This window comes from Mizuhopecten yessoensis, unplaced genomic scaffold (genome assembly GCF_002113885.1).
Source record: "Mizuhopecten yessoensis strain PY_sf001 unplaced genomic scaffold, ASM211388v2 scaffold5503, whole genome shotgun sequence".
Classification (NCBI taxonomy): Eukaryota; Metazoa; Mollusca; class Bivalvia; order Pectinida; family Pectinidae; genus Mizuhopecten; species Mizuhopecten yessoensis.
Genome location: NW_018406081.1, coordinates 529,053 through 541,324, shown reverse-complemented (window position 1 = coordinate 541,324; position 12,272 = coordinate 529,053). Strand labels below are relative to the sequence as shown.

General features: G+C 36.9%; 1 protein-coding gene across 2 annotated transcripts in view; it reads right to left on the bottom strand.

Moving 5' to 3' along the window:
* LOC110450758 (presequence protease, mitochondrial-like) overlaps positions 1–12,272 on the bottom strand; it is a 62,514-nt gene that overhangs the window by 3,428 nt on the left and 46,814 nt on the right. For both annotated transcript variants that reach the window (XM_021498453.1, XM_021498454.1), the window contains exons 20-26: positions 10,816–10,922; positions 10,004–10,112; positions 8,639–8,751; positions 6,138–6,191; positions 5,416–5,484; positions 4,952–5,066; positions 628–761 (exon numbers count right to left, since the gene is read on the bottom strand). In XM_021498453.1, the coding sequence (XP_021354128.1) occupies positions 628–761; positions 4,952–5,066; positions 5,416–5,484; positions 6,138–6,191; positions 8,639–8,751; positions 10,004–10,112; positions 10,816–10,922 (701 nt within the window). The remainder of the gene's footprint in view (positions 1–627; positions 762–4,951; positions 5,067–5,415; positions 5,485–6,137; positions 6,192–8,638; positions 8,752–10,003; positions 10,113–10,815; positions 10,923–12,272) is intronic.

The window sequence follows — 12,272 nt, the reverse complement described above, 5'->3', positions numbered from 1 at the left end:
AAAAAATTTTTTTTTTTTTTTTTTTTTTTTTTTTAAACAATTGACCCTTTTGAGTTTGAATATAAGTGAAGGTCGTTCATTTGAACAAACTTGATAGCCCTTCACCACAACAGGATACTGGTCAAATATCATCATCCTGGGCATTTTGGTTATTAAGAAGAAGTTGTATAAAACTTTTAACATATTTAACCCCTGTGACCTTGAATATAGGTAAAGGTAATTCATTTGAACAAACTTGATAGCCCTTCATCGCTGCATGCTACTGGCAAAATAGCATCATCCTAAGGTTTTCGGTTATTGAGAAGAAGTTGTTTAATAGGTTTTTGACATATTTGACCCCTGTGACCTTGAATATAAGTAAAGGTCATTCATCCTAGCATGTTACTAGCCAAATATCATTATCCTAGGCCTCTTAGTTATTGAGAAGAAGTTGTTTAAAGATTTTTTAAGACAATTGACCCCTGTGACCTTGAAAATGGATGAAGATTATTCCCTTGAACAAACTCGGTAGCCCTTCATCCCAGCATGCTACTGGCCAGGTGAGCTAAAAATGATATTTTTCTGTGTTTGGTTCCTAAAGAGAAAATCTCCTGTAATGTCCTGTTTTAAAGATATCTTTCTATGTACCTGAGAGCGACGGTAGTAACATCATTTTTGGACACCTGGAATAACTGGTCTCGCATCGTTTGTTTCATCTCGTCTGTTACTCCACCGGTAAACCGTGTCATCCCTATTTTTCCTGGAGTAACAGGTGTGTCTGTCTGTTAAAAAAACAACACATGAGACTGAATTACACGTCCTCACTCTAACCAAGTCAGCTTTGAATACTAAGGATGTTGTTATGGAAACCTGTGATGTCCCAAACTAATATAAAAGTGGAAATTTTTGCATTTGAGAACGTTGATGTTGCGACTCTTTTATGAAATGCTTCTGAAATTTGAATAATCTACCCTATACCAGGTAATTTTCGGCCAGTCAAACCTTCATCCTTCATGCACGAAATCAATATACGCCCAGGGTCAATTTTGCCCTTCACACTTCATTACTATGTATATCATGTTGTTGTGTTGTTTATTCATATGTACTGTAATGATGAATTTGCCCTCAACACGGAGGGCGAAAAAGGCACAAATTAAACTGCAGCGAAAATTACCCAGTATACAGTAGACATCTATTATATATATAATCTGTAAATAATTATTCGTATGTGAAATGGATATTTTCACATTTTAATTTACTGAATATGATTTTTTTAAAATTTTACAGCAGTTATCAGGTATAGGGACCATTACACGAGATACTAACTGTGTGATCAATAACATCACAAGTATAGGGACAGTATCATTACAAGGGACACTAATGGTGTGATCGATCACATCACAGGTATAGGGACAGTATCGTTACAAGGGACACTAATGGTGTGATCAATTACATTACAGGTATAGGGACAGTATCATTACAGGGAACACTAACGGTGTGATCTATTACCTCACCGGTATAGGGACAGTATCATTACACAAGACCCTAACGGTGTGATCAATTACATCACAGGTATTTACATCACAGGTATAGGGACAGTATCGTTACACAGGACACTAACGGTGTGATCGATTACATCCCAGGTATAGGGACAGTATCATTACAGAGGACACTAACGGTGTGATCGATTACATCAAAGGTATAGGGTCAATATCATTACACATGAAACTAACGGTGTGATCTATTACATCACCGGTATGGGGACAGTATCATTACACAGGACACTAACGGAGTGATCTATTACATCACAGGTATAGGAACAGTATCATTACGCAGGACACTAACGGTGTGATCTATTACATCAACGGTATAGGGACAGTATCATTCCACAGGACACTAACGGTGTGATCTATTACATCAACGGTATAGGGACAGTATCATTCCACAGGACACTAACGGTGTGATCTATTACATCAACGGTATAGGGACAGTATCATTCCACAGGACACTAACGGTGTGATCTATTGCATCACAGGCATAGGGACAGTATCATTACACAGGACCCTAACGGTGTGATCTATTACATCACAGGTATATGGACAGTATCATTACACAGGACAGTAACGGTGTGATCTATTACATCACAGGCATAGGGACAGTATCATTACACAGGATCAATTACATCACATGTATAGGGTCAATATCATTACACAGGACACTATCGGTGTGATCTATTACATCACCGGTATAGGGACAGTATCATTACACAGGATCAATTACATCACATGTATAGGGTCAATATCATTACACAGGACACTAACGGTGAGATCGATTACATCACAGGAATAGGGACAGTATCATTACACAGGACGCTAACAGTGAGATCAATTTCATCACAGGTATAGGGACAGTATCATTGCACAGGACACTAACGGTGTGATCGATTACATCCCAGGTATAGGGACAGTATCATTACAGGGAACACTAACGGTGTGATCTATTACATCACAGGAATAGGGACAGTATCATTACACAGGACCCTAACGGTGTGATCTATTACATCACAGGTATAGGGACAGTATCATTGCACAGGACACTAACGGTGGGATCTATTACATCACCGGTATAGGGACAGTCTCATTACACAGGACACTAACGGTGTGATTGATTACATCACAGGTATAGGGACAGTATCGTTACACAGGACACTAACGGTGTGATTGATTACATCACAGGTATAGGGACAGTATCATTGCACAGGACACTAACGGTGGGATCTATTACATCACCGGTATAGGGACAGTATCATTACACAGGACGCTAACAGTGAGATCAATTTCATCACAGGTATAGGGACAGTATCACTACACGGGACACTAACGGTGTGATCTATTACATCACAGGCATAGGGACAGTATCATTACAAGGGACACTAATGGTGTGATCAATAACATCACAGGTATAGGGACAGTATCATTACAAGGAACACTAACGGTGTGATCTATTACATCACCGGTATAGGGACAGTATCATTACACAGGACACTAACGGTGGGATCTATTACATCACCGGTATAGGGACAGTCTCATTACACAGGACACTAACGGTGTGCTCTATTACATCACAGGTATAGGGACAGTATCGTTACACAGGACACTAACGGTGTGATCGATTACATCACAGGTGTAGGGACAGTATCATTACACAGGACACTAACGGGGTGATCTATTACATCACCGGTATAGGGACAGTATCATTACACAGGACAGGAACGGTGTGATCTATTACATCACAGGAATAGGGACAGTATCATTACAAGGGACACTAATGGTGCGATCAATTACATCACAGGAATAAGGACAGTATCATTACAAGGGACACTAATGGTGTGACCAATTACATCACAGGTATAGGGACAGAATCATTACACAGGACGCTAACGGTGTGATCGATTACATCACAGGAATAGGGACAGTATCATTACACAGGACACTAGCGGTGTGATCGATTACATCACAGGTGTAGGGACAGTATCATTACACAGGACAGTAACGGTGTGATCGATTACATCACAGGTATAGGGACAGGATCATTACAAGGGACACTAACGGTGTGATCAATTACATCACAGGGATAGGGACAGAATCATTACACAGGACACTAACGGTGGGATCTATTACATCACCGGTATAGGGACAGTCTCATTACACAGGACACTAACGGTGTGCTCTATTACATCACAGGTATAGGGACAGTATAATTACACAGGACACTAACGGTGTGAACTATTACATCACAGGTATAGGGACAGTATCAGTACACAGGACACTAACGGTGTGATCAATTATATCACAGGTATAGGGACAGTATCATTACCCAGGACACTAACGGTGTGATCGATTACATCACAGGTATAGGGACAGTCTCTTTACACAGGACACTAACGGTGTGATCAATTACATCAAAGGTATAGGGACAGTATCATTACACAAGACACTAACAGTGTGATCTATTACATCACAGGTATATGGACAGTATCATTACACAGGACAGTAACGGTGTGATCTATTACATCACAAGTATAGGGACAGTATCATTACACAGGACAGTAACGGTGTGATCTATTACATCACAGGAATAGGGACAGTATCATTACACAGGACACTAACGGTGTGATCTATTACATCATAGGTATAGGGACAGTATCATTACAAAGGACACTAATGGTGTGATCGATTACATCACAGGTATAGGGACAGTATCATTACAAGGGACGTTAATGGTGAGATCAATTACATCTCAGTGCAGATAGTAAATTGGTTATACCACACATGTATATGTTCATCTGACATCTCACAAGTTTCACAACTGCACTGCACCTGTAGATATATTTCATAAGGGCAATAAACGGGTGCAATCAGAGATGTCAGATGAACATATGTGTTATTGTTTATATTGCACACCTACAATCGTCCTTTATATGTATTTTATAATTTCTGTTAAACATTACTCATCATTATCCTGATTCAAATTTCCATTTACTTCCTGTAAACATGAACCAACCACTGTGGTAGACAATAGGATGTCAAGGACAGTATGATGACGTCACATTGCTACAGCCTAAAATAGCACCCAGATGTTCGGAACCCAATCTTGTTTCAATTTGTCAATTCAATCATTGGGGAAAATATTATTAATTCAAGCCACAATGGAATTCTGGCTACTGGCCATGGGTTAATACAACATCTTGTATTATCACAGTATGATACAGGACCTTGTATTGCATGACTTGAAAACTGGCTATATCACTATAGTAAGAGTTACAAAACATTTTTACATGAGTGCACCATGGAAATTAGATTTTTGTTTCTCATAGTTGAGCTTGAGCACAACAAATTGTATGAACCAATTTTATTTAAAGTTTCAAACATCCGACCAAATGTTTGTTATTTTACTTAATACCATTAATTACCTCTTGGAAAACTGATAGCTTTGCCTCATCCACGTCGCCGTGAGTGTAGTCTCCCCTGCAAAGCCACTTGACAGCTTCGTCAAACACTTCGAGGGTTTTCAGAGAGTTAGGATCCCTGGAATGCAGTTTATTAAATATAAATTGCCTGATTTTTTCAAATTTTTATTTTCCTAATTTTGAAACTTGAACTTGGCTCTGATCCATAGTCCAAAGGTCAAGGACATGGCAAGAAGTAAAATGTCAAATCATTGTAAAATATAAAATCTGAGTCAGGGGCAATGATGATTTTATCAAGGCCAGCCCATAGTTAATTTGCTTAATAAATGAACACTAGCTGCCACTGTTACGATGCGAGTTTTACCAGTATACTGAGTTCAAATAGTAGATATCACTCGAGCGTTTTCCCAAGGAATTTATTGATGCGCTATGGTATCTATTCTTTATATTGACTCTAAATTTCTTACCTGTATGAGAAGAGAGAGAAGACACCATCGGAGCAGACCGCTCCACTACCGTAGGCCCCGCCTTTCTCCCTGGTGAATGACAGACAGCAGAATTAGTAGTGCCAGATGGAAGAAAATACATAAAAACATCAACATCAGATCTATTAACAGTGGCTGTACTACATTCAATGTGATTGTAGTCCGTTACCACCCGTTACAGTAGTTTAAATGGGATTAAGAGTTTATAGTGGTTGGATTTTTGAATTGGTTGGTTTTTAGTGGATGCAGCTTTCAGTTACTGGTTTTGTTAGTTTTGTACATAATCATTTCAAATGGACATCACAAAGATCAAGACTAGTTTTTCTCCAGTCAGACTGAATGAGGAAAGGCATGCACCCAGAAATGAGCCACCAAGAGTATTATTCCATGGTATTTACTAAAGACATTATTCAAAGTAATTGTAAAGTTGTTGCATTTTTTGTTGCAATAAATTTTAGTTTCATACCTATTTTTCTACTTTATCTAATTTCAGATATGCAAAAAGTAATTTTGCAAAAATTGAACATAGCTTAAAATATTTGTATTCTTCAACACAGTTTTTCAAAGATAATTTCCAGGAAAATATGACAGAAATGGGACTGTAATGTTAAATAACTTCCCTTGTTGATTTTTGCTTGGTCTTCTTGAATGCTGCAGCGCATGTTATACTTTGCACCTGTTCGTATCTGAATTTGTTAACTTACCTGATTTCTCTGTGTAAAAACTTTGCCCACATCAATTTGGCAAGAACTCGTAATCTGAAACAATTAAATTTATAAAATTGATAATAATTGTGTTGACAACCATTTAGGATTAAAGGTCTGCAACATCACAATCAGGTAACAGTGTTTCATTATGATGTCACAATGCAAAACGTGTTTGACAGACTGTGGCAAAGTTGCCATCGGAAAGTGACACCATGTCAAAATAAAAGAACTGTTGCACAAGATTTTCCTAAGGGTCTTGCATGAATCATTAAATTTGAGGTATACCATATATTTGTCCACTCTTTCCAAATATGTCCTTACTTGTTGTCTAGAACTTTTGTTACAGTAAGTGTTGTATTTGTATAATGTCTGTTTCCTGTTGTACTAGAACTTTTGTTACAGAAAGTGTTGTATTTGTATAATGTATGTGTCCTATTGTACTAGAACTTTTGTTACAGTAAGTGTTGTATTTTTCTAATGTCTGTGTCTTGTACTAGAACTTTTGTTACATTAAGTGTTGTATATGTATAATGTATGTGTCCTGTTGTACTAGAGCTTTTGTTACATTAAGTGTTGTATTTGTATAATGTCTGTTTCCTGTTGTACTAGAACTTTTGTTACAGTAAGTGTTGCATTTGTATAATGTCTGTGTCCTGTTGTGCTAGAACTTTTGTTACAGTAAGTGTTGTATTTTTCTAATGTCTGTGTCTTGTACTAGAACTTTTGTTACATTAAGTGTTGTATTTGTATAATGTCTGAGTCCTGTTGTACTAGAACTTTTGTTACAGAAAGTGTTGTATTTGTATAATGTATGTGTCCTATTGTACTAGAACTTTTGTTACAGTAAGCGTTGTATTTGTATAATGTCTGTGTCCTGTTGTACAAGAACTTTTGTTACAGTAAGTGTTGTATTTGTATAATGTCTTTGTCCTGTTGTACTAGAACTTTTGTTACATTAAGTTTTGTATTTGTATAATGTCTGTGTCCTGTTGTGCTAGAACTTTTGTTACAGTAAGTGTTGTATTTGCATAATGTCTGTGTCCTGTTGTACTAGACCTTTTGTTACAGTAAGTGTTGTATTTGTATAATGGCTGTGTCCTGTTGTACTAGAACTTTTGTTGCATTAAGTGTTGTATTTGTATAATGTCTGTGGCCTGTTGGACTAGAACTTTTGTTACAGTAAGTGTTGTATTTGTATAATGGCTGTGTCCTGTTGTACTAGAACTTTTGTTACAGAAAGTGTTGTATTTGTATAATGTATGTGTCCTATTGTACTAGAACTTTTGTTACAGTAAGCGTTGTATTTGTATAATGTCTGTGTCCTGTTGTGCTAGAACTTTTGTTACAGTAAGTGTTGTATTTTTCTAATGTCTGTGTCTTGTACTAGAACTTTTGTTACCTTAAGTGTTGTATTTGTATAATGTATGTGTCCTGTTGTACTAGAACTTTTGTTACATTAAGTGTTGTATTTGTATAATGTATGTGTCCTGTTGTTCAAGAATTTCAGTTATAAATTTGGGAAAAAAAGTGTCAATTATTATGTAGGTATGTGGGATAGGGATATTCTACCTTGAGGTCAAGGTCACAGTGACGGACTGACAGTGCACTGCAAAGTGTCTTTGAATGATGCATAAATACTGGAAGTTTTTTAAGGTAGTTTTAACAGTTTAAAAGAATGGGCCATACAAGAAATTATCATTTAGAGAAGAAGAAAAGAAGAAGAAAAGAACAAGGAAGACGAAGAAGAACAAGAACCAGATCCATGTCGGGGAGAAGAATAAGAACAAGAAGAACCAGTTTTAAAACAATATGTTTCCCTTCATTTGAATGGGAGACATAATGAAGTCACTCGTACAGAATCAGTTGACAAACTCCTTTAAATATTAACCCTTTCACCCCTATGTAGCTTTAGTAGACTCTACCATACATTGATCTGGATGAGTCCATTGTGGTCTACAGTGGTGAAAGGGTTAATGGTTATATTGGCTTCGACTTTGGTACACTGAAATACAAACTCATCTGAGGTTTGACTTTTGTAATTAATTTGACCAAAATCTGTTCAGGAATGAAGTGGCTAGTGTGATATTTAACGATCCGAGTCAGGATGTGACGCGATGGGATAAAACACCACAGGACAGAAGACCTACTGTATGATGGGAAGCAGTAAAATTTTCGTCCTTTACTGGTAGAATCTGTTTTAGTTTGGTGTTAATTTTATTTACCCTTGACATGCCCTTCTGTATATAGTTGCGATCAATTCACCCTCATTACGGAGGATTGATTGATTAATTGGTTTTATGTCCGCTTCACTACCAAGATGTTTGGTTATCCAGCAGACTACAGAGGAAAATTAAGGTGAAAGTTAAACTGATGCGAAAAATCTCCCTGTATAAAGTATATAGCACTTTATTCCCCCCTAAAATAGTGGGGGCATAAAAAATTAAAATAGTGGGGGCATAAAAAATGACTTCAAATAATTTTTCTAGCTATAAACCTACCTTGGGAAATCTTCATGAGTATAAGGCACTGTTAGAAAAGACTTTCCCATGTAATTAACGGAGAATGGTCGCTCAAACTGTGTCTGTGATTCCGTCACTTTGTACTCAGTGTCCTGTTTAACAGAAACCATGTATAAAACAGCAAATCAAACAGTTCAACATTCTATGATGCATCATGCTGCGGTAAACCAAAACAAGTTATAAACATCAAAGTATTTCATCATGTGCAGCAGATCTTCAATGTCCCCTTCTGGGAAGACGAAGTAGAAACACCACGACCGATATTCATGAAATCATCATCATTCTCAAGCATTGACTTCATATATCTATACAATAAAAAGTCCAATGGAAAAAACTAAATGGTATATGGCTGCATGCTCTAGATTTTTTTTCGAAATTACCAAATTATTGAGAAAATTTGAAATTTGAAAAATTTATCATCCAAAGAAGAAATTGGGCTTGAGCACAGTTGAGTTGGGCTTGAGCACAGTTGAGTTGGGCTTGAGCACAGTTGAGTTGGGCTTGAGCACAGTTGAGTTGGGCTGAGTCTGAACATGAGAACGGTTCCATGAATACAGGTCCAGGACCCATATTCGTTAAGATTCTTTTCATGCTCTAACACGGATCCTGTGCACCTTTCACGTAACATGTAAAATCATGTGACACAGCCAAAATTTTACTCATTCAGCCCTGAAATTTCATAATGATCTATTCCAACCACTGAATTGGACAAGTTCAAATGTGTCTTCACGGGTGAATGAGTTGAGAGGTAACAATGAAAATGGTATACAGCTTTCTTGAAAATAGTATACAGCTTTCTTGAAAATGGTATTCAGCTTTAAGTCTTTCCAAATTATTCCATTTTTTTTTTATCTATTTGTCACCAGAACAAGAAACTGGCCTTGAGCACAGAATTCGAGTTTGAGTATGAGGACAATTTCGTGAATACAGGTCCTAATCCTGCAGGGAGGGACCATATTAGTGACTACATAGCATCATGCAGTGCAATAGAACAAGGCAATATTTGTCCTAAACCTGCAGTAGATTTTGTCAAAAGTGATGGACTGCAGTACTAGTTCTCTTAGTTGAAAACACTATTAAATATATAACTCCTTACCAAACGTGATTTACACCTGAAAAGTGAGCACAAGAGGGGTAGCCATGAATTGACTTTTAAGTTATATTGACCAATGAGAAATTAAGACAATATAATACATTTTTTTCTATTTATAGAAAGGAAGATCCATACCTCTGACTTTGCAAAATGTTCACAAGAAAGCATTTTGTATAAGAGGCCACTGTAATTTTGTTTTTTTTTGGAAGAATGTCACAATAGTGACCGAGAATTCACCGAAAAATACTAACCTTCGTCAGAAAGTTGGAGGAAGAGTTATCCCCGGGTAACGAAGACAGAAATCCTTCCACAGATCTCAAAGTTGTACCCATGGATTCAGGAGTCGTATTCACAGCAACCCTGATCAAAGTTTGAAAATGAAATATCCACAAAATTGATTTCTTTGAAAACAAATTCAGAGTTACAGAAAAAGACAAAGTGTTTCAGCTAGTAGACACACAACATATGCTAAAGGAATGTGTTTTCTTTTTTATAAAGATTGTCAAGTGTTAGAATTACTGTTAACAAAGCAAAACTGTTATTGTTTTGTGCTGAACTCTTTTAAAAGAAGGTGAATGTCAATTTCACAATATCATTAACTCATTCACCCCAAAGACACGTTTGAACTCTTCCAATTCATAGGTTCATAGTTCATTATGAAATTTCAGGGGTGAATGAGTTAAGGTAGCATATCACCTTATGGCTGAAAATATTAACACACCGATTCAGTTGTGAAAAGGTTCTTTAAAGTATTTATATTGACAAGCTCATTTACTTCCCATACAGGAATTCAGACAAATCAAATTTCTAAAAGAAAAAATGCTTTCGCACAAATTAACAGAGATCTGTACTATCAATTGCAAAATTTTCAAAAGTAATAGCTAATACAAACCTGAAGGTTTTCTCAAAGGTTTACCAACAAACAGTATCAGATCACTAGATTTCACTGACCAATAATTCTGCTTAAAGTCGACAAACAGTTCGCAACATGACAAACTAAAACCGTGATAGTGTTTGCTGTCAAGGTATATTTGCAGGCTGTAATGTAAGTAGAGTTACCTACCTTAGGTTCGATTTATTCAATAAACATTTGCCGATCTTCTCCATTTGATCCACGACCTTGAACACTGACTCTTGTTCACCTCCAACAATAGAATTCAAAAGCTCCACCTGTCAAAGAGTGACCAGTGCATATGTAGTGATACAATATACAGTAAAACCTCATTATACTGCCACCATTTTTCCCACAGAAATTTTGGCATTATAAAGGGGTTTGACAGTTTTTGCAATACATTGAGAGGGATGTATAGTGGAACTGATAAGGAAGGCCCAAAGATTTTGAAGATGCTTAACCGCTTTGAGTGGCCTTACTTTGAGTGGCCTTACTTTGAGTGGCCTTACTTTAAGTGGCCTTACTTTGAGTGGCCTTACTTTAAGTGGCCTTACTTTGCGATATATTTCAGCAAGTTACTGACTCTGGATTGTAGCTTTAGGCCTCTTGGTGTTCAAGAAAAAGTTAACAAATTTGACCCATCTGACTTGGGATGGGTCAAGGTGTCATTTATTCTATATTTGCAAACATTGTGGCAATACATTTCACCAAGCTACTGACTAAATATAACGACTTTGAGGCCTTATGGTTATTAACATTTTAGTAGACCTCCCAGCATCCTCGCGCTCCAGACGTTACGATCACTGACATTCTCTGCACCCCTGGAATATGTCATAGCAAAATTGAAGGCATAGGGTTGCTAGTTGATTGGTCCAAGGTAAAAAGAACTGACCAATCGCTAGGCTGATTCCTGTCCTTTTGAGATAACGGAGGAAATTTATGTGTTACAAAGCCACAAGTTTCTTTTGATCAAAGGATCAGACTAAGCCTCATCTCATCCACAAGGTAGTTCGTACAGAGCCTTCCAATTTTTTCATGACATTTTTGTTTTAGTTTTTATTTATTTCAATATATCCAGATACAATATAGATATAAAATGATATCCATAACAAAGTGTGTGTACAAACATAACTTTTTTTTTACAACAAGAGGCCCAAGAGGGCCTGTATCGCTCACCTGAATATTTAAGCAGTCATAGCAAAATATTCTCATTAAATATTATATTGCACTAAAAATATTTCACTCACAAACTTTGTTGGCTCCATCTGTTGAAACTACCAGCAAAATATTATTACAAGATTCTATGCTTTTTGATTCTTCAGAAGTTGCTTGACATATTTTTCCCTGTGACCTTGTAAGTAGGTCAATGTCATTTTCCTTCTCAAATTGGTAAGCTCTATTCCAAAAGCTACCAGCCAAATCTTATGAATCCATTCCTTTTAGTTCTTAAGAACAAATCCATTAAATGTTGTTGACCTCTGTGACCTTGAAAGTAAGTCAAGGTCACTTTCATTCGCAAACTTTGTTGGGCTCTTTCCCAGGAAATAACCAGCCGAATATTAAGGTTCTATAACTTCCAGTTCTTCAGAAGAAGTCATTTGAAGTGTTTGACATATCTGCCTCATGTG